This window comes from Gallinula chloropus, assembly GCF_964237585.1.
Source record: "Gallinula chloropus genome assembly, chromosome: Z".
Taxonomy (NCBI): domain Eukaryota; kingdom Metazoa; phylum Chordata; class Aves; order Gruiformes; family Rallidae; genus Gallinula; species Gallinula chloropus.
In genome coordinates this window covers 48,380,387-48,407,861 of record NC_140089.1, presented here as the reverse complement: position 1 = coordinate 48,407,861, position 27,475 = coordinate 48,380,387, and the positions used below count along the sequence as shown (strand labels likewise).

General features: G+C 43.0%; 1 protein-coding gene across 1 annotated transcript; it reads right to left on the bottom strand.

Annotated features, from left to right (window-relative positions):
* Positions 1 to 15,558: 15,558 nt before the first annotated feature.
* Positions 15,559 to 23,130, bottom strand: NXNL2 (nucleoredoxin like 2; the record flags this gene model as incomplete). The annotated part of the gene is made up of 2 exons (XM_084277961.1): positions 15,559 to 15,727; positions 22,829 to 23,130. The coding sequence occupies 2 exons, from the start codon at positions 23,128 to 23,130 to the stop codon at positions 15,559 to 15,561; spliced, it is 471 nt and encodes a 156-aa protein (XP_084134087.1).
* Between the last annotated feature and the right edge of the window lie 4,345 nt (positions 23,131 to 27,475).

Genomic DNA, 27,475 nt, shown 5'->3' with positions numbered 1-27,475 from the left:
GCCTAGTCAACATGGGTTTACAAAAGGTAGATCCTGTCAAACTAACCTGATCACCTTCTATGACAAGGTGACCCACTTAATGGACAAGGGGAAGGCTGTGGATGTGGTCTACCTGGACTTCAGTAAAGCCTTTGAGACCATTTCTCACAGCACACTGATTGAGAAACTGGCTGCCACTGGCCTTGACAGGTGGACCCTCTGCTGGGTTAAAAACTGGCTGGATGGACGGGCCCAAAGGGTGGTGGTGAATGGAGCCAAATCCAGCTGGAGGCCGGTCACGAGTGGTGTCCCCCAGGGCTCAGTCCTGGGTCCAGTCCTGTTCAACATCTTTATCAATGACCTGGATGAAGGGATTGAATGCTCCCCCTGTAAGTTTGCAGATGACACTAAGCTGGGAGGAATTGTGGATCTGCCTGAGGGTAGGGAGGCTCTTCAGAGGGATCTGAACAGACTGGACCTATGGGCTGAGACCAACGGGATGAAGTTTAACATGGCCAAGTGTAGAGTGCAGCACGTGGGCCATAGCAACCCCATGCAGTGCTACAGGCTTGGGGGAGACTGGCTGGAGAGCTGTCAGGCAGAGAAGGACCTGGGGGTGTTGGTTGACTGTAGGCTGAACATGAGTCAGCAGTGTGCCCAGGTGTCCAAGATCAGTGGCATTCTGACTTGTATCAAAAACAGTGTGGCCAGTAGGTCTAGTGAAGTAATTGTGCCCCTGGACTCGGCATTGGTGAGGCCACACCTTGAGTACTGTGTCCATTTCTGGGCTCCTCACCATAAGAAGGACATTGAGGTCCTCAAGTGAGTCCAGAGAAGGGCAACCAGGCTGGTGAAAGGGCTGGAGGGCAAATCCTATGAGGAGCGGCTGAGGGAGCTGGGGCTCTTTAGCTTGGAGAAGAGGAGGCTGAGGGGAGACCTTATCACTGCCTACAACAACATGAAGGGAGGCTGTAGAGAGGTGGGCGATGGTCTCTTCAGCCAGGTGCCAGGAGATAGGACAAGAGGAAATGGCACAAAGCTGCACCAGGGCAGGTTTAGAAAAAAATGTTTTACTGAAAGAGTTGTCAGAGCCTGGAACACGCTGCCCAGGGAGGTGGTTGAGTCACCTTCCCTGGATGTGTTCCAAAAAAGGGTAGATGCGGTACTTAGGGATATGGTTTAGCTTAGGACAAGAATGGTTGGACTTGATGATCTTGGTGTCAGCCTGCAGGAGAGAAGGCTCTGGGGAGATCTTATTACAGCTTTCCAGTGTATGAAAAGACCTACAGGAAATCTGGGGAAGTGACTGTTGACAAGGGCATGTAGTTATAGGACAAGCAGTAATGACTTTAAATTGAAGGTGGGTGGATTTACATTAGATATTAGGAAGAAATTCTCCCCTTTGAGGGCTGTGAGGCCCTGGCACAGGCTGCCCAGAGAAGCTGTGGCTCCAAGTGTTCAAGGCTACATTGGGTGGGGCTTTGGGCAACCTGGGCTAGTGGAGGGTGGGCTTGCCTGTGTCCAGACGGTTGAAACTAGGTGATCCTTGAGGTCCCTCCCAACTTCTCTATGATTCTATAATTCTACTTCTAATCCTTTTACACCATTCAGGTAGCAGAAAAGGCTTTGGATAGGTGTAAATGGATGTTCAGGCAGTGGAAACAGCAAAGCAGCCAAAAGAAACCACAGTGTTGTTCATAATCAGGCAACAGGGTTCCTTTTCCATCACATGTCTCCAGGTGTAATTGAATGCTTCACAGAGCATTACCACTGCAGCACACGAATAATCATGTCATCCAAGACTGCACTGAAATAACATTATCTAAAATGGCAAGAAGCATCAAGGAATACAAAAAAGGCATCTGCTAGGAGCATTCTCAAACGTTGGAAAAGAAAACATTGGTAATTTGAACTTTTCTGATCCTTTAATTACCAAATTAAAAAAAAAATACTTTGGGGAAAAATAAATTATTCCAACTCTAGTATTTTCTTTGGGTTTTAGAACTTTTGTCACTTTTTTTTTAAAAAGTAACTAAATTAGAATAACTAACTGGAATGCTTTTTTTTCTTCCCCCTTGATGTTAGGGTTTTACAACTTGCAGCATCCATGTCCTGAATATAGCATTGTGTGAACATCACCAATAGCCATACCGAAGGCTCACCATCTGGATGTGTCTACAGTTTCCTTTCCAAAGGGCTATGTCAAAACAGAAAAGGCCTGGAGCCAGGAAGCCCTGTTACCTGGCCCTGAACATGATACAGTCTCACTTGGGTAATTCATTTAGGCTTGATCCTGAAAGATATTAAGTGCTTCCTGTGAGATGCAGGGATGTGGCCCTGGCATGGATTTCTGCTGAGGTGTTTCTTCTGGAGTACCATTTATCTTTGCTGCTGCTGTGCCAAGGAGAAAATTAGGTGGAGGAGTTGGCTGTTGCAATATTGTGCTGCACTGCTGACATGCCAGATGGCAAAACAACTGGTAGCACTGGGATGGATGATGTTGCTAGCTTGTCCTCTCTGCATATAAAAGCAAATAAAGGAAAGCAAAAAAAAACCCAGCTCTGTAAAGACTGCTTTTCTTAAAGAGGCAGGTACACACCCTGGAGGGGCTAGGCACTACTAACCCATCATGTGCTCAAATAAGCAAGCACAATTTGTTACTGTTATGTACAAAGAGCTCTTATAGCAGATTAATGAAATGAGAGGTTGGTTTACAAGGCAATTTACATAAGTATGAACCAATGCACTGATGACTTGCTGGGACACTGGACAGTAATTCACATCTCCTCAACCTTCTTCCCCTCACAGCTCCCAGCCAGTTACAAATACACGTGGGGATCACGTTCCTTTCATCTGCTTGATGCTGGTTTTGCTTAAGGATAGCAGCTCAGCAATAACCACTGAAGCTGCTTTCTGCTTATAAATATATTTAGAAGGTAAATGACAAGATTTCAGCACAAGTCTGGGGCTTAGGTAATGACAGAAACTTTTGGGGTTTGCACTACCTTTACCAATAAATAGAGGTCCATTTATTGACGATTAATGACCATACTGATAAATAGATCAATTTATGTAAGAACAACTCAGCAAACAGAGTATGAACATGTCAGTGGAGGTGGCAACTTGCAGGGTGTTAAAGGCTCTCAGCGTTTTCTGAGACCAAACGACTGAATGTAGGGATGACATTGCCCTCTCGTGGGTAATCGCTGAAATGTAAAATGCCAAACCAGGCCTTGTGCCGGCCTGATTTATGAGTCCAGCAAGTCTCATTACACCCGGTGCTTAAACCATTTTTATTCCATGTGCTCAGGTCATTCAGAGTTGAGAACTCATGGCATGCTGCAGTACCAGGATTTAGTCTTGGTTAAAAACCTCCGTGTTTTGGCTAGAACTACATCACTGAGGACCCAGAAGCATCCCTGTAAATGCCAGGTATTTGAGCTCAGGATTCTCTTTGCTAGCAGAACACAGGGAAAAGCACCGCACTTCAGTGTAAGACTGAGAGCTAGCCCACTGTGAGTCAAACCTGGCTAGGACTGGCTTGCTTTAAAAATGCCCCTTCTGTTCATCACTAAGTGTTTAACTTAAGTAGTTCACTTCATGTCTCTTGAAAGAGGAGTTCATGTGGCAGAGTGGAGGGATGAAGCAGAGCCATGACTCATTTCAGAAGACATGTGAAATATTAATGGTCTGTATTGCACATCTGTGGTATAGAGTGGGTGATCGCCCTGCTGTGATGTTTGTGGACATCAAAGCCAGGCTGTTCTGAGGGGCCAAGATATAAAAAGAACTGGCTTTGACTTTTGCCTAGGTATTTTCAGGGAACCTGGTTACAGAGGATGACCTACTCAACTGGTGATCTGCAGGTGGAAGAGAAAGAACAAAAGCAAGGAGGAGAGGACAGATTGAGGGCATAAGGCTGAGCACAGCCTAGATGGGTTTTGCCTTAAGCAGAGTAGCTTGTTGCCTGGGCCCAGAAATGTTTCTGAAGTTCATATTGCTACAATGACCATACTGCCATAACTGCTAATCTCAGAATATCTTTACAATGGAGGGAAGTTGTTTATACAAGTGGGTCACTGTCAACATCATACACAGGATTGTTACTGAACATTCACTTCTCAACACCAGAAGAGTATCCCCAGCTCCTGTCATTCACTGTGAATAGCAGCTGTAAGAACAAAAGCAAATCTTTGTAAGAATACATTAAACTAGCAATGTTATGGTTTTAAAATAACTTGTTTCTCTCCCATTCTCCCCATACATATATATACACACATATATATATAATGTGTTAGTAGGAACTGCAGTGATAAATGCAGTTGAAGTCCAGTTGAAATCTGTTGAAGTCCACGTTCAGACTGTCTCAATTTCAGTTTATTTGGGGTAGAGACCAAATACTGACAGAACAAGCAATATCTTGCTCAGAGAACAAGCAGTGATTTGAAGATCCAGCTGACTGCTGGAGAAATGAGGTGAGAGCTAAGAGGACTACCTAGCAGACCAATATGCACAAAAAGGAGGCCATTCAGATAGCTTGTCTTTCAGGATTATGGAATAGAGGGAAACTTTTCAAAAATCTCTACTTTTATTGTGTTGAATATCGCATGTGTTTAAAGAGAGAAAAATGGCATCAATAGTGTGTCTGTGGATGAAGCCAGTTGTGTTAAAATTGTGAGCAAAAGGAGCTGTTTCAGGTCCACTTTTATACAGTTGACAGAGCTTAGCTAAGGGATTGATGTCATGCTGAGGTAAGCAAAGCAGTGCCTGGGTCTGACCTCATGCTAACTCTGGGACTGACTGACAAGCAGCACATCACCCATGTCTCCTGCACTTCCTTCTCACTGTCACAGCAGGGCACTGAGGAAAAGAAGAACCAAGCAGTGCCCCAGCCACAAACTGGGAGCTGCAACCTGAGAGCTGGGCCGTGAGCTCTCTAGCTGCCCTCAGCATCTCTCCTGGGCAGCAACAGGCCCCTGGGTCCACCCACAGCACTAAAGCCAGGGAAATCTCCTTTGTGAACTTGATGACTGTTACCTGGAGATGCAATGTCCTTGTCACATCTGCTGGTGACAGAACAAGACTCCAATATCAAAAAAGAAGAGAAGATAGCAGCACTCACGTTCCTGGCGTGTTTCACCAAGTTCTGTGTATCTACTCTGGTCCACAAATCTGAGAATGTTGTCTTATTGGAGTGGGAAGACGATGGAGGTGTCCCAGTGTAACCCCATTCCTCTTGGACCTTCATGTAACACACAACCCCCAGCCTCCTTTGGTCCGATCCTGGCTTGTCCTGAGTCTGTCCCAACTCAGAAGTCTATGGCTGCAAGGCAAAAATCCCATTCCTCCTACCTTGGATCTTTCCATTTTTTTCCAATGCCTTCCTAAATTACTCACCCTTAACTGCCAATCTTCCCCTGTCTTCTCCACCTGGCCAAGCTCTCTGTCCAGACACCAGGAGCCTGCTGCTCAGCTCCTCCTGCTCTGCTACAAGGTGCTGTGCTCCTGCTCCCACACAGCAGCTTTCACAGCGGTCAGCAACCACAGGCACATCTTGCTTTTACCAAAAATCTGCCTGAGCAAGACTCTGAGAGCAGGAAAGAAGAACATGTCCTGGAAAAATGGGTCTAATAGCCATAGCACAAACATATTTAAGCATATTAGGAGGAAAAACAGCCAGTATTCTTGTCTCTTTAAAATGGTTACCTGCCGTGACTCTGCATCCTTCCTATGTCTTACATTATGTCTGGTGTCATGACTGTGCTGGAACTTCATTGTTTTTCTTGAGGTAAATATTCTTTTCATATACATATAATTTTTCTGGGAGTAAATATTCTCTTTACTCTTTTAGAATATGCATACACTCGGTGCTATGAGTATGTAATTAGTATGTCTTGCTGTCATGGCGGTTTTCATCTGTACATCTCTAAAAAGAAAAACTTGGGTGCATGAAGGCACAGAAGCATTTAGCAATTACAGCTACAGGTCTTTTGGCTTTATTACTTTTCGTACTCACAGTAGAAGGTGGTGCTTTCCAGATACTCCAGCCCAAGGGAGCGTAACTTTTCACATTCCCTTACAATCAACTTCTTTAATTGAAAACATTATAAAGCCAGGATGGTTTTGTGAATCATCTGCAGATTATTTACTGCAACTGTGCAGTGAGCCCACAGCCATTGTTTGGTAACCACTGGCTGAGGAATCAAATCACACCACAGTTTTTGTTCATGTCTTGGCACTGCCACAAATTTCACAGGCAACCTTTCCAGTTTCATTATGTCTTATTTTCCCCATCAGTAAAATAACTACAGATCATATCAAGTGTTGGAATGACTGATGTGTTGATGATGATGAAATCTGCATGGATGTGACCAGACAGGCACAAAGTGTCATTATTATATTTTACCATCAAATAAACTCTTCAGTTTAAAGTTAGACTTCAGCAGACTTTGAAAAAAGTGGATTAGGAAATTTTAAAAGTAGCCAAGGACTAATCATCAAAACATGCCTATGTCCTTTCCTTAAATTAGGTGTTTGAGAAAAAATGACTTGGTTTAACAGTCACAGAAAAGAGACAGGTACATTTACATGAGAAGAAAGCCAGAACAACTGAACAGCCATACAGAAGAAAATAATTCTGCCTTTAGCTACTGCTTTGCCTTCCCTGGAACTGAGTAATGGTATAATTTGTCACAATATTTTAAAAACCAGAATGCTTTAGCCACTAAATAATGTTCTTTTTTTTCTTTTGTTTTGGACAACTCTTAAGTCATCATCTTCCTGGCTTTGCAGCTTCTTGGATTTAGAAAGAAAGACAGGACTACGTTTTAAAAAGGATTGCTGCATTGTTTCTTGTAACAGATCTTTTTCCTAGTGGAGAAATCGTGTTGTTTAACTGAAGGCTATGAAATGAAGCTTTAAAGTCTGTCCTGGAATCTGCTATTTTTACTATGCTTACTAGTTTCCATTTGTGAATCTATTTGCTAGTTTCATAGTAAGAACAATAAAACCATTGGTTCTGTTCATTTTTGTAGTTATGAGTCCTAAGGGGAAAAAAACATTCTGTTTTTCATCATTGGTACTTCCATCGATTTGCTTTTGCTGTTATATGCTGTCCATAGCAGCCCAGCTGAAGATTTCCATCTAGGGCAAAAAAATGCAAGAGTACCCCCAGTCCACATTCACATATTCGATGATGAAAATAATTTCTGAGCATGCTGGTAGAAATGCTTAGATTTGTACACTGTGCATGGAGAATAATACTTACTTTGATACATAATGGAAGCTACTTTACATTGTAATTTCCTCTAAAATTATGGGTAATGTTCATGCAAATTTTGGAGATGTTCTCAACCAGTAATTGAGGGTAAACTGAAAAGAACTCCACTGTCTGTAGAGATCAATGTCTCATGGTTGTGGTGAGATCTGTGCCAGGAGGGAAAGATAAATTTCATTGCTGTGCTGAAAACCACCCTTGAAATACTTAGATCCCACCTAAATGCTCTTTTTGGAATTAAATCTAATTTAAGTGGGCAATGAAGCACAGGAGAGAATTTCTTTTCAAGAATCTGTATGGCCTCATATGGGCATTTGTGCATTCCAGGGATGCTTTATGAACATGGTTTAGCTGCTCTCTGGGGTCTTCCACCTGCCTGAGACAGAGTGCTGATGAGTTAACATCCTGAGCACCGTCAGCAGTTCCAGACATGCCTGCAACTAACATTGTGTTGTCTCACCCTCTGAGCTGGAAAGAAACAGGGAATAAAGTAAACAACCCCCCCAACAGATTAAGTGTTAAATTAATTTTAAATAGAAGCACTGCTTTACAGTTGCTTTTGTTTTGCACACAGTAACAGATCTCCTGCTATGATAAACTGAAAGGATGAGACACTGCGTAAAGTATTCATGCTGAACAGACAGGTACTTTGCAGGGCACCACATCAGGTCAGTGAGATTCCTTAGTTCTCTCATCCAGAGACAAAAATGAAAGACTGATAAGCAAATTTCTTGAAACCATTTGGCATCAGGTTTAGAAGAATGAAAGAAATTTGGTCTTGATGCCTCCTTAAAACTAAAGGCGGCCATAATAAGGTGCAAGATTTGCATGTCTGTATTCTCTTTTCATTGAAATAGATTCTTAAGTAACAGTTCTGTTTTGAAGATAAGCCAGAAGATAAAGGGACTCTTAACATGGTGTCCATCAGGAATAAAAGCAATGAAAGTGGTGCCTTGCTGATAAAACATAATAAATGGAGTCATAAATGCACAACTAAATCAGCATGAATGAGATCATCAATTTTTAAAATTTGTTTTTTGTTGAACTGTGTATTTGTTTCCTCCAGTTCCATCCGGAGTAACCAACACGATCTGGAAACTCTTTCCCTTCTTCACTTTCTTAGTTACCCATGGACAATCATCATTTATCTCATGTTTATTTTTAAGGTCCTATGATGGCAATTTTATACTTAAGTGGAATTTTCTGAAGTATTACCAAAAATAAAATGAAGAATTACCTTCATGCAGTAATATGCTGTTGGATAGCTTATTTTTTGTGTCCTTTAAGATGAGTTATTTCTGGAGAGATCACCTGATATTGAGTGATATAAATCACAGTTCTGCATATTTAAATCTGACCTTAAATTTTTAACTTTGATTTTCCTTTTCAACTGCCAGGCTGTAACTCACTGGTGTAACTTCATACATTAATTTTTTTAAAAGCATCCATTTTACTTATTACATGCTTTGTAAATTGCACCTAATACCAACAAAATACGCCTGCTAGATTTTCTCCCACTAATGCATGAAAATTTAGGGGCCAGTACAAATAGTGAACAGAAGAGTGATAAATACAGATGACAAAACTGGAGAAACACATGCAGAAGTAAAGGTTATATGCTGAAAACCAGCAGGTCACTACTGCTTCAGGGCTCATCCCCGCATTAACTGACCCAGTGTTTAGTGAAGCTGACACCTGGTGAGGTTAAAATAGCCTTTCTCATGAGTTCTCAGGAACTGTGAATCTCTTTCTCAGATAAAATATTTAAGGATTTGGAGAGGAATCTGAACATCTTGAGGCAGCTGAAAAGACAGGATTTCCCAACACAGGCATAGCACGGGGCTGGGAGAGGGGGATATAACACATACAGTTTGTGGTCTCTTTCACCCTTCACCTTGCACAGCAAAGGACCAAGCCTGTCTCTTTCGTACCCTCAGATGCGGATTCAGGCTTGGCTACTGCTGCTGGGTCTCCGCTTTGCTGTCCCATACACAGGCCATATGGAGGTGTAGGACTGGTGCCTCCCCTCTTCCCCTCCTCCCCTTCGTAGTTTGGGCTACCCTTGACCTTTGTCTACTGGAGCAGATACCAGCCTGAAAGCAACTGACCAGGCTAATAGCAACTCCAGGCTAATACAGTTCCCACTTTCCCCTCTCCCTCAGTGCCAGGAGCAGCTGCAGATGGCTGTCTCTCTTGCTAGCTTGCTTAACTCTTAAACACCCACTCCCATACTATTTTAAGTAGAAGAGACCCTCCCACGTCCCACTTCAATAATCATCCTGTATCCATCCAGCACAGTAATCACACCACCCTTCTGGAAGCCGCTGGAATGCTTCTAAAAGCCCTGCATTAATGGATTATCTACATGCCAAGTGCAGTTGGGGTGTAGCAACAAATTGTTTGTCAACTAGTATAGTTTGTTAGCAAATACATCAACAAATACAGCTGGCAATTTTCTGTGGCATCTACATACTGCACATGATGGTCCCATAAAGTTTAAGCTTTAATAGATCAAATACTTCTAATATAGCTTCAAGTGCCCTCACATTTTATATTGCATATTGTGTTTTGGCATCTGCTAGATAAGAACACTCCAGGACAACAAATACCTCAAAGTAACAGTCTTCCTTCAAAGGACAAATGTGTCAACTCTTTTTAAAACAAATCTGGTGAGCAGATTACAAACTATGGCTTGATTTGTGAGCAAGGACCATTCTGCCGGGATTGAGAGTCAAGTTCAGCTGGTCAGAAATTTGCTGGCTTGAAGTAAAACAGAACATAAATTGCTCAGAAGTTATCTGAGCTACTACGCTGCTGTGCGTTGCTACACAAAATACCCGTCGTGGCGTAAACATGCCGTCTACCTTGCAGGTTCAGGTCAGGCAGAAGGAAGTAATTTCTACAGCTATAGGAGAGAAGGCAGACACACATTCAGCCCCTTGTCAATACGATCTCTGACTTAACACAAGAGTACTATATACATCATATATACATTGATATGCATTTACAGCAGATATAAACTGCTCTGTGAAGGGGCTTGATGTGGCATGGTGGCATCTGCATAGAAGGGAACTGTGCTCCAGCAGATGTACTGTCCTGGTTTTGGTCAGGATGGAGTTAATTTCATTTGTAACAGCGGATGAATGCTTTGTTTGAGAGTAAAATGGGAGTAGTGCTGATAACACCCTGATGTTTCTAGTTGCTGTCAGACAGTCAAGGACTTTCTCAGCTCTTCATGAGAAAGGAGGGGCGAAGCCAGGACAGGTGACCGAGCTGACCAAAGAGAGTATTCCACGCCAGTTACGTCCTGCCCAGGATATTGGGGGCTGACAGGAGGAAGGCCTGGGGCGGCTCCGGGACACGCGGTTCTTGGGGGACGGTCGGGTTCTGGGACGGCTCTGGGTGGCACGGCCTGAGTTGTGGGTTTGGTGAGAAACTGCATTGTGTATCAACAGCTTCATATATTTTGCTTTGAAGTCCTGTTAGTATTGTTACATTGTATCTTTCTGTTATCTTAGTAAACTATCCTTATCCCAACCCACGGGCCTCTTAATTTCTTGATTTTGGGGTTATTTGCCCCTTCCTCTTCCTTTTCCCTTCCCTTACTTCTCATTCCCCCCCTCTTCCCTTTAACCTGCTCTTTTCCTTTAAGGAGCAGGCAGCTGCGTGGATCTTGGCCCTCAGCCGGGTGAAACCACGACATGTACCCATTTCTTCCTGATAACTCAGAAACTCCAGCCATGCAACTTGCACGTACCTCTGTCCAGCTCCTCCACCTCTCACTCCAGATGCTTCTGTGTCCTTGACCCAGTTTTAAGCATGGAAAGGCCTGCTTCCAAATACCTGTGAGGAAGTTGCTTGGTTTTGGACATTTGCTGGAAGATTCAGACAAAGCTGGTGCTTAGTCCCTTGACTTGAGGAGAAGGCCAAAGGTCTGAAGTTTTGTAATTTACCACCATCTAACTGGAAAGTTTGAGGGCTTTCTTCGACCAATCTTGTTAATTTTCTAAGAAAGTTCCAGAATCTTGCATGTAGGATGACTTGGACAAAAGCAGTAGAATGTTATTGTCGCAGTCCCACACAAGAGTTCCAAGAACTTTCTTCATAAGCTTCTTTCATAGCAGTTACAGCTATTTCTACACCAAAAAGTTCAGTTTTGTCTTTTTTTCTTTCCATACTCCTGTTTTGATGTCTGCACATGACCTCACCTTCTGCACAGTAAAAATCCTCCACGTACTCAAAATTCTTGTGTGACCTTAAATGTGCAATTGAATAAATTTGAAAACAGGTATCACTATCTATCCTCTTGGAGGAGTGTGACAATGTGTCGACTTCAAATCCAAATTCAGATATTGTTAATGTGAAGGTACCACTTGAGGCTCAAAATGTATGTGTTTATTTCAGAGTAAGAGGAAAACAACCAATAGATGTCTGTATAAATGAAACAGGACTGAAAATACCCCTTCTGTATTTAAGAAGGCGATCTATCTGTTAAGCAAAGCTTGGGCCTCAGACAGCCCTGCTACAAACCTGGGTGCATTTCAAAACCAAACTGGAACTACCACGAAAGTAGTTGTACCACAGCCTCATTTCAGGACTAAGTTCCACTTGAGTAAAATAATTTTCTTTTAAAATAATTTTGATCCAAGCACAGTAATACTGGTAAATTTTACGTCTATGTTATACTCAGAAAAACACTCATCTCTGAAAGATGTTTTCTTTGATGCACTATGCATGCACTTAAGGTTATTAGTATGAGATGGGTTTACCTAGTGACTATGCAGGAAAGTTGTTTACTGTTCCAAGAATCTATTCTTTTATCAACATCTTAAAACATAAGTAAGCCCAATTACTGGGTCAGCCTAGTACAAACATTTCCAGGACAGTACTTGTATCTTCACAACCTGCTGGCAGAGTTTTGTTTACCTATTTGAATTGTCAGGGCTCACATCTCAGAACAGCCTGGTGCTGAATTATTTCAACTTATATTTTAAGTATTTCTTTGGGTCTGGACCACTGTACTTAAACCTTTTTATTTTAATAGAAACAGCACTCTACACAGTAACTCCTTCAGTTGATAGTATTTCTTAACATTTGATAGTTATGAATTGTACTGAACTTGATCTAGAAAAATTAAATAAAATTGAGGAAGTAGAAGGCTTAAATCCATTTCTGTTTGGATTTGCTCATCTGTACATCCATCTTCATAGAAACCAACAGAAAAAAAACACGGTTGTTCATTTATTAATATTGCCTACATAGAGAACATGTAACTGCTAGAGCTGACTCTTACCAGTGTCTGGGTAAATAACAAATAACTCAGCTGTACAAACAGCAAAGTCAGGTTGTGCACAGGATGGAAGTGGTACAAAAAGCAAAAGCTGTCATGTATGTATCCGAATCACGTATGTTACTGAATCAATCCTTTGTGAATCAAAGGACCTAATTCCACCTCACTCTTAAAATACTGATTTCTTCCATATATGTACGTATAGACAAACAGGGAACCAAGCTATCTTGGCCTAAGTGATGCCTCATGTGGTAACAAATCACAGTGGGTGCTTTTGCTATATAATTTATTCCACATTTAGGTAACATTATTTGTAAATCTTCTGGAAGCACTTCTATTCTTCTTTTCTCATGTTATGTTTGAAATACATTTGCCATTAGCTGATCCCAGAACAGCAGGCAGTCCCTACACATCACTTGCTCAGAAAAACCACTGGTGAGCTTAGTATTGATTAGGAAAGAACCTGAGCATTATTTATATGTTTCGATGGCAAAAATTAGCAATCAGCTGCAGTATCCCCCAGATGTCATTTTAAGAACAGCTGTAAGATGCTCTGACTTGCAAGTCTACTGAACACTGCACAGATTTTTTCATTTTAATTTTAAAATGCTCTTGCAGCTCGTAGGGCCAATGGGATCCTGGGCTCCATCAGGAGAGGGGTGGCCAGCAGGACAGGGAGGTGATTCTCCCCCTCTATTCTGCCCTCGTGAGGCCCCATCTGGAGTCCTGTGTCCAGATCTGGGGCCCCCAATACAAGAAGGATGTGGAACTGTTGGAGAGGGTTCAGAGGAGGGCCACAAGGATGATTAGAGGGCTGGAACACCTGCCTTACAAAGAGAGGCTGAGGGAGCTGGGCTTGTTCAGCCTGGAGAAGAGAAGGCTGCGGGGGGACCTCATTGCAGCCTTCCAGTACCTGAAGGGAGCTTATAAGCAGGAGGGGATTCAACTTTTTAAAAGAGCAGATAATGGCAGGAGAAGGGGGAATGGATTGAAGCTAAAGGAGGGAAGATTTAGATTAGATATTAGGGGGAAGTTCTTTACAGAGAGAGTGGTGAGGTGCTGGAACAGGCTGCCCAGAGAGGTGGTGGATTCTCCGTCCCTGGAGGTGTTCAAGGCCAGGTTGGATGGGGCCCTGGGCAACCTTGTGTAGATCCAGGCCTGGAGGTTGGTGTCCCTGCCTGTGGCAGGGGGGTTGGAGCTCTATGATCCTTGGGGTCCCTTCCAACCCAGACCATTCTCTGATTCTATGAAATTCAGCTTTCTCTGGTATATGTGCTTTGTGACATTGTGAGTACATGACATATTATAAATATTCCACTATCCTCACATCATCAGGGAATGTATTTTTCCTCTGCTACAGGAACATGACATAGTTTGTGTTAATAAGTTACCCATCCATACTAATTTCAGGCCTTCCTTGCTGAGTTCTCATGGTCAGAAAAAGTTTCCTCAACGGACAAGTGAGAAAGTTGCGGATGGTGTCAGTAAGCCAATGGCTTCAGAAGGGATAGAGCAATCAGCAAGGGTTTTAGGTGGAAACCCTTTAAACACAGGCATGTGAAGAAGCCCCTGCAAAGCAGCCACATCATGCTGTTCTGAGGAATGGGTACACTTAGGTGCCTTGCTGAAATGCCTCTACAATAGTACACACAGCATGAGGAACAGACAGGGAGGCAGAAGTCTATGTGCACTTTAAGCAATGTGACCTCTTTGGAATCACAAAGACAGGGTGGGATAGCTTGCGTGACCAGTGTGTCACAACAGGTGGGCAGGGGGTCTTCATCAGGCAAGGGCTGTGAAGGTAAAGATGGGGTATTGCACTTCACAAGAGAGAGCAGAGCAGCTGAAGGGAATGGAGCTCTACCTTGGAATGCCTCAGGGGCAAGCCAAAAGCCTGTAGGCCACAGTTAGCAGGCAGACCAACAGAAGTGTGCCTGTAGCACTGCCCTGGCTTCAGCTGAGATAGAAAGAAAATAAACTCTTAATTGCTGGTATAATGCTGTGTTTTGTTGTGGGTTTTTTTTTAACTCCTTCCCTTGCCCTTGCAGATGGAGGGGTGAGCAACCAACTACATTGTGCTCAGTTACCAGCTCAGGTTAAACCATGACAGGCATGTGTAAGATCAACCTGGTATCTGCAACCACTGAGACTAGAGGAAGCGGCTGGAGTAAGGAAGACTTACACTTAGAAGAGGACCATCAGAGTAGGAAGTGCTTAACCAACTTGGACATACTTAATCTGAATGCAACAACTGGTAGAGAATACAGGCAAGCCGGCATGTACTTTAACTACGAAACGAACACTCATTGTAGAGAACTGGCTTGATTTTTGATGCTTGTCTCCATACACTTTGGCAACAGGAGATGGAAAATGCTTTCTTCTTAGACTTAGCTTGGAAAATAACAACTTATCTTACAGTGCTACGTTTAAAAGTCCAGGGGTAAGGAAATTTCAGCAGAACATAAGAAAATCTCAAAACCAAACCTAAACTATTTCTTCAGTATTGACAACTATTGTATCCTGCTTAAAAATCATGTCATTTTCCATTTAGCTTGTTAAGATAAAGAAGACACATTAGACACATACTTCACAAATAGTTATTTATTAAAGCAAACCATTTCCTTTTCTTAATAAAATGTGCTGACAACCAGAAAAAAGCTCTCATCAAGAAAAATAAATTTGGGCACATATATAGGGATTTTGCAAAGTAAGTGTTTGCATAGATTTCACAGTGCTCTTTTATTACTGTCTAAAACAGTCTGTCCTCCTGAAGTTCTTCAGTATTATCAGGAATGCTTTGGTTCAGACCGAATATAGTAATAGCAGACAGAACACAACACAGTAATTGCGTTTTATGACTTACGGAGAAGCTAATCTTCAAGCTGAAAACAAGTTCTGTTTACAAATTAAGATAAATACACCTTACCCTTCTTGTTCTGAACAAGGCAATGCCCTTTTCAGAGCTCTGCAAAATTTTCCATGGTGCCTTGTCTTGCTTTCATCAACCAACTTTTTAGCTAGAAAAATTCTGAAAGATATCTGCAGCCTCAAGCCAGTTCCGAAAACAGGACAGGCCTTTGTCTCTGATCTGTTTCCTTCCCTTGTCAGTAATGACTTCTCCCGTTTGCTTCACAATCACCAGTTTAGGAATTGCTGTTATGTTGTATTTCTTCTTCAGATCGCTGAGGGGGAAGAAATTAAAAAACAAAACACATCATTAGGGAGCACTGAAGCAAATTAGTTTCGCATGAAGGGTACTCTGGTCAGGACACACAGGAGATCAGAGGTGCCTGAGCTTCCTCAGAGCTTGAGGTCTGCCTCACTGGAGCGTAGGGGGAGCTGAACAAGGCTGCAGCTGAGAGTTCACATGGTGAAGATCAGCTCAGGGAGTTTAGAGAGGTGCAGCACCCTTCCTGTAACCTCTCTTTGCTGCTGCCTGTAATCTCCACAGGAGCACAGGCTGACTCTCAGAAAGGTCTGTGGAGGGAGAGCATGGCACACCCACCTAATTTTTACTAACTAGAAACAGGTTCTTCTGGTCCCTTTTTACTGGATGGGAGGAGGGGGTTCTCACTTAAACTAGCATTAGACAGTTATTGCCATACAAATATGCTCAAGTGCACCAATCCCATTAGAGCTACTGCCTACAATCTTCAACAAAGCATGATGCATAATCCTTTAGTGTGAATAGAAGGGAGTGCAGGTACTGCCTCGGTGCAACAAGCCTTCCTCATACAGAATGTGAGCAATAGAAAGATTTTTGACCCCGAGCCACACATCTAAGTTGTCCAAGAAAAAAAAAAGCTACTCCTTTGTCCATCACATAGACAATAATAGTCATTTCTCCATGTCAAGAGATGAAAAAATCCAGATAGATTACAAATAACTTGGTCTTAAATAGTCTACTGTTTTATAGCAAAACACAATTGAAATACAGTTTAAAAAAAAATTAAAGAGCCATACAAACAGTGACGTTGCACAAAAAACCCTAGCTTCTATTCAAATAGCTGACAAGTAGATAATATGGGAAAAATCAGTATGAAAAGACTTCTAGAGAATGGAAATTGAATAGGATCGAACTCAAGATACAGGGAAAATGAATAAACTGATTATTAATACTAGAAATAAAAATAACATTTGGGAGGGAAAAACCCAGAGGACAAAGATATCTAAAGAACCAAAAATATTTGCTGACACTGGCACATGATTAAACAAGCCACTATGACTGCAAGATACATGCCACAGACAGAAATGCACAAATAACAGGCTACCAACCACATGAAGCAGTAAAATACAGTTAACTGTTTATATAGATTAATTGAAAGAGATAAGCAAGATGCTTAGGAACATGCAAAACCAGGAGCCAGAATCAAAGAATACTGCATAGTAAGCACTTCAGTTAAGCATTACACAGGCAATAGAAATTACAAGATGGAAAACATTTCCAAGGAAAACAGTTTAACAGATAAGACACAGCTTGTTACAGGGCAAAATAGAGAGAGCAGGACACAAACACAGATCTATCCTTCTGTAAAGGCAGTATCTTCTTCCAAGAAATTCACCTTGGAAGGGTGATGTTTCAGTGGGAAGAAAATAGTAAAATTCAGACACAAGTCAGTCAAAGTAACCAGTTTTCAAACTAAGACTTAATCATTAGCACTGACAAAGACTTTTTTGGCACAAATTATATTAATTCACTGATGTAATTAGAAAACTATGAATAAGCTCTGAGATCATTAAACACTTCAGATAAAAGAGTTTGTGGAGAGTGCTGCTCAACTGGAGGAGCCTCAAGTGTTCCCAGGAGCTCAAGAACCAGGTCACCACCCCAGCTCCAACTCAGAAATAAAAGCAGATAAATAATGTCTTAAGTTTCTTGGAGTGTTTCAGGACACTGCAAATACAAATTCTTTCCAAATGCATGGCAATAGCAAAAACACTGCTTTAACAGTAAACATAGAAAGAAGAAAGGAAACCATTTGTTGAAGACAAATAAGGAGGCAGAAAAATGGGTTTAAAGTCATAGTCATGAAGTCAGAACACCACACTGTGGGCGTTTCCCCACTCTTTTCAAGCTAAGCTAAAGGTAGGAAAACTTACCTACCTCCTATGACATCACATTATTTGTAGGTCATCCTTGGCATATCTATTAATTGTGCTAGATGTTCATATTAGAGAGCCATGAATGAAGCCATATAGATGCTAATAATGACCTTTTCGCATTCATTTTGGAAGGCAGAAGCTGAAGAAAGCATCTTCTAGCACAATGTCCTTCCAAGTGATTTCCACAATTTCAGCAGTAGGAATACAAGCTGTGGTGACAGACATGCTTTTATCTAAGAAAAAAAGTGAAGAACAAAATCTACACCAAAGATGCAAGTTGTGCATCTAAAAAAATCTAAAAATCCAAGACTAAAGGAGATCCCAGAAAAAATTATTCAGTTTTTCAGAAGAGGTCACATGTTTCAGAAGAGGTATAAAAAACAGGCTAAGTCACCTGCAATAGATCAGCTAAATGTAATCTGCTGTATGTAAAGTTACCTCCCCTGCAGTGCCTTGTATCAAAGTGAGCAGAAATTAAGCACCTTTAGAAGAATGGAAAGATAGAGAAAAAACAAGTAACAATCAAGTAGTCAGATTCCAAAATAAGAATAACACCACTCTCAAAACAAAAACACTCAAAGGAAATGCAGTGGGTGTGAGGTTCAAACATGAAAGAGATTATGTAGAGTATAAAAAGGTTTGTAGGCATGGTTAAAATTAGAAGATATTAATAGATAGACATTACCTAAAACTTCCTGGAAAGAAGGATGTTTCCTAAAAATACAGAAAACTAAACCTAAGTGAAATACTGGCACAGACAACACATTCCTGAAAAATATCTTTCTGTATTTTTCCTTAAGAGAAGAAAAGTCAGGAGGTGAAGGATGCTGCTCAGCCAACATAATGGAAATATTACATTAATACAGGAAATATTACAGAAGCAGCAATAACATGGCCTAGCAACAGGTTTGCTTTCTCCCTGAGTTCTGGATTAAGACTGAGCAACCAAGGATCCCCATGGACTTTTCTGAGGTCTGCTAAAATGAGAGAGAAGATTCCAAAACATATTTATGTAGAAACTACATAAGAGACTAGCACCTCATATTACTAGTATGACAAGCAAGATGGGTGGGAGATGCATTTTACTGGTTCAGTGGACAATAAAATAGCTTGAAATGAACAGAATTGTAGTAAGAGAGAGAACATTAGGAAACTGAAGGTGATTTGCTATGGAGACTGGAAACTAACGCTTTGCTTTCCTAAGGGAATGTATATATAGTTTATCCACTCCAGCAGGGCATCTTGTTTACACAAGGGTGGAAAGCTGCTTGTATCAAACCAGAGGGAAGCATGCACAGATTCTGCTTAGACCTGTGTGCCACTTTTAAGATGGACATACCTGACAAAGGCTCAGGAACAGTTCTGCAGACAGCACTTCTTCATCACTGTGTACATGTGTACTGGTGCTCAAAAAAACAACTTTTTAAAGCCTGTTAAGATCATCCTCTCCTATAGGGATCTCAAATCCTGTGACTCACTCGTACACACTACACATGCACCATGGGATTAGCTCCAATGACAATTTATGAAATCATTAACAATAAATAGAAACATCACATGTGCTACAAAGGCAAACTCAATTCTCTTACAGTAAAATACAGTGATGTAGCTAATTACATTCTTAAAAATCATGTTGCCTATCTATTTCCAGGCAAGTGTAAAGGTACATAAAGTGTCTTACCAACTAGAGAAATCTAACACCCAAACAGATGAAGAAGAGGAAGCTACAATAAAAGACTGCTAATGGAGACAGGACAAAGTAAATATGATTGAGAACATTTTCTACACTTGTGTAATATGGACAGCTTTCACTTAGAAGTGCTTTGGAGACATTGTGTAATGGACACCTTAACTAATCTGGTTCTAGCAGTATTCTAAATTATTCTGTAACATGTATTTTGAATATTCTCTGGAATAATTGTCTGAAAAATAAAATATTCTCTGAATCATTATCTGTAATACAGAGCCACATGTCTATTTTCTTTCAGCTGTGAACTTTCTGCATTGTTAAATGTGCATAATTAAAGCACATCATATGGATGGAATTCAATTTTAAAGTGCCTGCTGAGGTTTTGGGATAGGAGTTTTAAAAGATTAAGAACAGGCAATAACTCTTAACTGCTCAGCTACTTTATTCTTCTGCCTTCATTCTTCAGCATACATACACCCATTCCTGTAGGTTCCAGCACACCCTCACACCTAAAGCTTCCCAGTACAAAACATGAGCATACTCTTTAGTTTCCTTTTTCAGGATTCTAGTTTTCCCCAAGGTGTGCAGGTCATTGTCTCAGTAATTACTCATCTATCTGGCAGACTGCAAGAACTACTAACTTGTGCTGGGAACCCACCCAGCAAATCACACCATTCACACCAGGGCTGAGTACAGACATGGCAGTATGGGGTTTTATATCATAATTTTAAAAATCAGCCCCCATTCACTAGAATTTGTTGTTGAGGAGTTCTGTCCTAGACCTGCTTTTCCTCTCTACTACTCCCCTTCTCCTAATGCTCCCTTTATACTGGATTGTCTTCACACACCCCTGCAAGGATGAGAAGTCTGTGCCTCAGGCAGCAAAAAGCCAACATTAAAGCTGTGAACAGTCAAGGAATCAGGGGCAGCATTTCCTGTTAGTCATGCCACAGACTACATTAAGTAGTAAATGTGCAGTCCCACCTCAGGGAAATAGTTAGGACTGACAGCAGGGAAAGGTCTTCAGAACCTGCTCCGAATTCAGCATTTTGCTCCTCTACAAGTCCATGTGAGGTGTTACAGTCCATACACTGCAAGTATGCATGTAGGTTATTTCCTAAGAAGGCAAAATTCATCCACAAGAAACTCCATGCTTCCATTTGTGAAATCTGCTTCAGATGGTAAATTTAAAATTGGCTCCACTGTGCCAAGACCACACTTCAGTCTCTGCTGCAATTACATCTTAACACTGAAGTCACCAGCTAGAATACTTTAACTTCACTGAAGATGTTGAACTGCCTTCTCTACACAGTGCACAAATGAGCAATCAATTTAAATTATTTGCAACAGAATTATAAAATTAGTCATGAATAATAAATGTGAATGTTAATAAAGAATAGTAGTCAAATTAATAATTGATGTTAAAAATTATATCCTTTCTTAGAGCTAGTAGCTAGCCACACTTAAGAGTTTGGTCTAGCGAACACACCTCTATCTGCTCTAAGTCTGCAATGATTCACTGACACCTCTGAAGCCAAACTACCAGTTAATTCAACCTAAGCACCTTGAACATCTCCATACAGCCCTTTATTGTTATGTGAAAGAACCAGAACTTAAAAACATTGCCTTTTCAAATCCCTCTGCACTTTGTTCTTCAGTAAGCCACTTCAAACGCCTTGCTCTTGCAGCTATCCCCAACGTGACAAGCTGTGTTTCTCTACAGGATTCTGAAGGGCGCTGCAGACTGCCACAGAAAAGCCAATTAAACGATCTCTGTACCTCCATCCCACACGACCTGGGTAAGAGCAGTCAGAAATAGACCACTAAGCCACAGAGGATGAAGCGGTAAGCACATTCCCATGGTTTATGCCGAACAGCTTGCTGGATGCAGTAACTTCAAGTGCCACATTTCCATCAGGAAATTTGCCCTAATGCTGTTAGGATTAGTACCTACCAAATACAATCAGTGCCTGGGGAACCTTTGAAGAACTATGGAAATCAGTATTGCTATTTCAGTCTGTTTTTAAGTCAATGGAAGCGGTTGTTAAAAATGCCTAACATTAACTAGCTGCTGACATCCAAGAATGAGCCAAGGAAGAATGAAATAGCTCCTGGCTTCAAGTTGCTGGCTCTTGAGGTTGTCAGAGTGCACCAACAAAAGAAGATTAGTAAGCCAGCTCTGCATGGAGTAGCTAGGGTGTTATGCAGCTTTATCTTGGGTAGCACACAGAATTATATGAATGCCAGAAGTTACGAAAAGCACTGGAGTTGTTTAAATAACAAATTCTGAAAGTTTAATTTCCCAGTGTACATTTAAAAGTCACAGTAAGTCCTTAATTTTGATTACATCTGCAACAGTGTTTTCTACAATCTACTTACATATTGTTTAAAGGGGGAAAATGTAGCTTTATCAGACTTTACATGTATTTTTAGTCTCCCTAAACATTTTACCTGTGCCCCTGTAATCCAAATCTATACTTCTTGGTACAAGCTAAATCATATTTCTGTCAGTCATTCAAATTAGTCTGCACTCTTGATTTGAATAATCAAAACTGGTTTTGGTACTATTCTTTACTCTGGTACACATGGTTGTATCCTTTCCTTTTGTTTTAATGAGCCAGCTGCCTATATGAAAGCCCCTTTAGAACTCTTTCTGCACAAGAATTTTACACCACAGTTATCCCTAGCTTAGCTGTATCCCTCTGAAATTCTTCAGTTGGCCTGCTCTCCACTAATCTGCTCAACTAAGTTTTGCTGCTTCTTCGTTTATCTTTTTTTTTCCCCAGAGAATTAATAACCCAGATAACCCAGAACAACCTTACTAACAGCTACTGCTGTGCTGAAAAACAGTCCCTTGATACTTGTTCGCCTTCGGTTTGGTTTTGACTCTCTGTTCATGCCATCTTGTTAATACCTGGAGGGTCTTTATTAACCCTTCTTCAAGTAGCTTTTAAACCCTAGGGTTAAGTACAGAAAGCTAGGGTTTTTTTCCCCCCCTCACTGCATTCTTTACAGATGCAACAGGCTAAAGCCAAGTTCCTTCTCCGAAGGCAGTAAACCGTGAGCTTAACGCTAGCGGCACACCTCGGTGGGAGCCAGGGCAGGGCCAGCCCGCAGCCGCCGCTGCTCAGGGCACAGGACGAAGGCGGGACTGCACCGACCAGGTGCTTCACCTGACTGAAGGCTCCGCACCCGGGATTTCATAGGGTTCAGCGGGAAGGGGAGGAGCGGATCAGAGGGGCAGGCGGAGGTCCCGGGAGGCTTTTGCATCAGAGACTTTGTCGTGACACGATCCCGCTGCTAAAGCATCTGCGCTCCTCCTGCGCTCTCCCGGATTTGGCGGATGGATGCCAGCTGAGACGGGGGGAAAGGGAGGTGGGGGCAAACCACCCCGCCTGTCGCGGCCTGACAGCCGGGCGCAGACCCCGGCCCGGGCGCCCCTCGAGGGAACACCCGGGAGGAGGCGGGGGTGGCGGCCACCGGTACTCACTGCTTGTAGGGGTCGTGGAAGGGCAGGGCCAGCCAGTCCCCGTGCATGGCGTGCATGTAGCCCGCCATCTCCTCGGCGCTGTGGTCGGAGGAGATGAAGACGACCTCGAAGGGGGCCGGAGGGTGGGTCTCCTCCACCAGCTCCGTGTAGAAGTCGCAGAGGACGGGGGTGAAGTCGCGGCACGGCGAGCACCAGCCGGCGGAGAAGTACAAGCCCACGACCTTGTTCTGCAGGGCCTCCTCGGGGTCCACGCTGCGGCCGTCCTTGCTGACCAGGAGTCGCCCGCTGAACACATCCACCATGCTGCCACCGGCCGGCCCCGCCGGACGCAGCAGAGCGACTGGCGGCACCGGGGGATGCGAGCCCGGGCGTCCGTCCCCCCCCGCTCGGATCCACAGCAACTCCGCACTGAGACCGACCGACCTTCCTCCCGCGACGACCCAGACGTGCTACCCTTGTCACCCAGCTCACCGACTCAGCACGCATCCAGCCCTTCGCCCGCCGCCGGCTTTATAGCCGCCCGCCACGGCCTGGGGCTGCCCATCGCTGACTGACAGCCACGCTCGCCAATGCCCGTGCCAGGGGGGTGTGGTGTGGCCGGGTAACGGACTCGCGGCTGGGGGCCGCGGCAGGCTGTCATGGCTCAGCTCCCCGCCGAAGCGGCTCGGGGGTGCGCAGAGGACTGTGGTGCCAGCCGGCTGCAAGGTAACGCGGGGCTGTGCGTACCGGCCGCCTCCGGCCTGCTCTCGGAAACACCGCATCCTTCGGGCTGCGCCTGGAGGTCGGAAGCCGGCTGACCGGCCGGCCGGCGGGCTGCCAGCGAGCGCCAAGTAGCTGCGGTGACGCCCGCGGGCGCCCGCCGGGGCTGCGGGGTCAGGGGGCGTCCGGCCGCAGAGAGGGCGGGCAGGGCCGGCGGCCGGGGGTGGGGTCTGTGGGCGGGCGGGCGGGATTCTGAGGGCGGGAGAGGCGGACTCGTCTTTTCAGGCGGCGCAGCGTGGTTGCCGTACTAGGCTGCTGCACGGAACAACAAGTTTGATCCAGAGATGGTTTTCCTCCTGTTCCTCTAAGTTTCAGAGAAGAAAAAGACGCTTCGGGGCTTACTGGGCTTACCGAAGGCGCTGAGCTTTCAGTGAGTCTGGGCAGTGTCACCTTCGCGCCGCTGTCCGACCTCTCAGCTTGCCGTGGGTGTCACTGTCCCTCCCTGGAATTTCTCTTCACGGGGCTCGGGCCGCTCTGGCACCCAGCGGGAAGGGATTCATTTTTATTTCCAGCATGGAAAGTCAACTGGATTCTGGTTATAAAAGGGCCTGTCTACTCTCTGTGCCGGTGGAGGAGTAATTGTAATTTTCTCACGGTTCATTTGTTGTGTTTTGGGATTGAATCTTGCTTTTTATTTTCTCCTGCAGCAGATACTGAGTTACAAATCAGTTACAACAGGATTGCATTACAAACGTGCGGTCTCTCGTCTGCTTAAAGCAACCTGCAGAAAGGAAATGGAAGGTGATTTGGCTGTAGGAGACTTAAATTACAGGTTAATTAAAGGGTCATGATAGGCTAATAACCACAGCTGGTATATTGTCTCGTATTCATTAATTGCACAATACCCAAATAACAGAGAATTCTTCTTTAAAAATTACCAATTTCCCCAAAACAAATTCTAGTACTCATGCTGCATACTTCAAAGTGTCTAATGGTGGACCCACCATAGAAAGTGTTTCACATTAAAACTGTGTATCCAGATGCATTTTAGGCTTTTACTATTTGTTGGTCCTTTCTTTTTTTTTTTTTTCTTTTTTTTTTTTAAGTTCAGTCCCTCAAAAATCTGTCAGTTATATTTTTGGCAAAGACTGAGTTGTGACAAGTATGATTCAAATGCTGAGCACTAGAGTGGAACTAATGTTAATTGTGCTGAGTACTTGGTTAGGTAAATTACAACTAAGTTCATAGTGAAATGACGTCCAGTTTCTACATCTGACCATACAGCACACACTGTAAGAACTGCAATACTTTAGCTCCAGAATTCAAATTTAATCTCTGAATAGGAATAAACTGAGCACAAGTTTCCTTCCACACACATACGTGATCTTTTTGAAATGTCTTGTTCTTCCATTGACTTGACCCAAAATTCTTGGCTATCTACTGGCATTTATTGCCCTGAGTGAAAGAAACAAGGTTTCATTTTGAAAGTTTGACCATGTGGGAAAAATCCCAAAGCAGCACCATAGAGGTTTCACAGCAGTGTGTTTTTTTTTTTTTTTTTTTAAGTAGGCTTCATTAAAAGTAACTTCCTGGTTGTAGGATCAGTTCGATTTGGAGATGTATTCACCTGCCCTTTCTCTTACCCCTTTTTCCTTTTAGTATGCAGATACACTAATTAAAAGGCTGCTTGCTTCTTGTGCACAAGCTCCATGACTTTATAAAGCCTAAGAGTCCAGCCATCCATCGCTATTTTCTAAGAGATTTGTTTATATTTGAATTAATCTTTATGAATCAGGCTTTTTTATTTAGCCAAGGTGTCTGTGTTGTGGTTTAGCCTTGGCCAGCACTTAAGCCCTACACAGCCGCTTCCTCATTTGCCCATGGCAGTGTGGGGGAGAGAACCAGAAGAGAGAAAGTGAGAGAACCAGTGGGTTGAGGTAAAAACAGTTTAACAGGACTCACAAAAAAGGAAGATTATCATAATAATAATTTATATTTAATGATGTATGCACAAAACAAGTGATGAACAGCACAATTCCTCTCTGCCCGAAGTCGATGCTACGTGAGACCCCTTCCAAGCTGCCCAGCCTCTCAGCCCACACGTGCAAGCAAAGCAAAATAAGGAATTAATTTACCACTTCACATTGCAAACAGGTATTTAGCCATCACCCCAAAGTCAATGTTGTGTAAGACCCCCCCCCAGCTGTCAGAATTGTAAATGGAACATCTCTTTGGCCAGTTGGTGTCACTTGCCCTGGCTGTGTCCCCTCCCAGCTTCCTGGGTGATGCCCACCTTCTCATTAGCAGAGCAGCATGAGAAACTAAAAAGCCCTTGACTGCTTGGCAGCAACTAAAACATCAGTGTGATCAGCACTGCTCTCATCCTAAGTACCAAACACAGCTATCTATACCAGCTGCTAGGAAGAAAATCAACTCTATCCCTGTTGAAACCAGGAAAATCTTACTAATTTGTAAAGTACTATTCTAATATTTGGGGGGGGGGGGGGGGTAGGAGGAAAGTAAAAAAGATAATTGCTTAGGTGTTTGGAAAGTGGTTTTTCTTCATATGCAGTATTTCTCCATTTTCATGCACTGATGAGCTATGTTGTTTTCAAACACAAAGTAACATTTAAAACTACCTAATCTTCCTGTCTCTCATGTCTCCTATCAATCCTTTCTCCAAGTTTAAATGCAGTTTTTTGCTGCTCCCCTTCAGACTTCCACTTGGTGTCAGAAGTAGAAGACAAAGGGACCTGTGAAAGGTTGCCTGTACTCAAAATAGAGCAGAAGGGAAGTTCGGCTCACCTGAGCCTTTGACCTATCACACCACCTGCCTTTGTGAGCCCACTTGTGAAACAGCCTTTGGGCCTCTAGCGTCACAGGACAATGTAAAAAGTCACCATACAAGTTTGGGCTACCATAGGTTCATTCTTGGTATTGCTGACGATTTCTCCTTCAGCCAACAAAAGCGTATTTTTTCAGATGTGATGAACTGAAGCAATGACCAGAGAAAGTTGCAGTCATCCCACCTCTACAGGCTGGAAAGCTGGCTAGCCAGGTATGGTACTATTCTGTGAGAAAAGGACGTACTGAGGTTGTTTCCGAGGCCTCTGGGCACTCAGGGAATAGGAATAGCTCCCAGCTACCTACAACTCTGTAAGGAGAAAGAGCTGGATGCACAAGGGGCTCGAGGTTTGAGCTCACAGCTGCCTGCACTAATCTTGCTGACAACTGTAACAAGGAAGGAAGTCCGAGCTGACAGGGAGCTACATGTAACTAATACAGGTGCTTTGCTGCTTCCTGTGTGCTAGCTCACTGAAAGTCTGCCTGTGTGCAAGGCAACAGCAGCTTTGTACCTCTGGTAGTTCTGGTAATTCCCTCCTGGTAATTTTTCCTGGGAAAGACAACGATTTTACATGTGAAGATAACTGTACTACTGTCTGTAAATTGTTTAAGTTTGGGTACAGTGTCCCTTTCCTTAAGTAGTCAAACAACAGAAGAGGGGACAGGAGTTTGAAAAGTGCAGAAGACTCGTATGGCTTGAGCCACAGCCTGTCTATGCAGAAGGCAGGCACGTGCACGTGTACTAGCTTGTAATTATAAATTATTGGCCGATGCTTTCCAGATTGTAGGTATCAATGACAGGGATTGACAGTTCTTGAAATTATTTAGCTAATAGCTACAAAGCAGGATAAACCCTCCTTGGTAAACTGAAGGTGATGAAGTGTGTCAGGACATCACAGATTCACTGAAATGCTGCATATGCTGAGAAAGGCTTATCTTGCACGTGCCTTTAGGCTGACTACAAAGACAGTTCTCTCTGACATCAGTACACAGCAATATAAGAAGTTTATCTCATTATATTAAAATATAAAACATTATAAAACATTAAAGCCTGTTTTGGCCACAAATGTTTTCTAGGAATATCCTCATTACAGGTGTTAACAG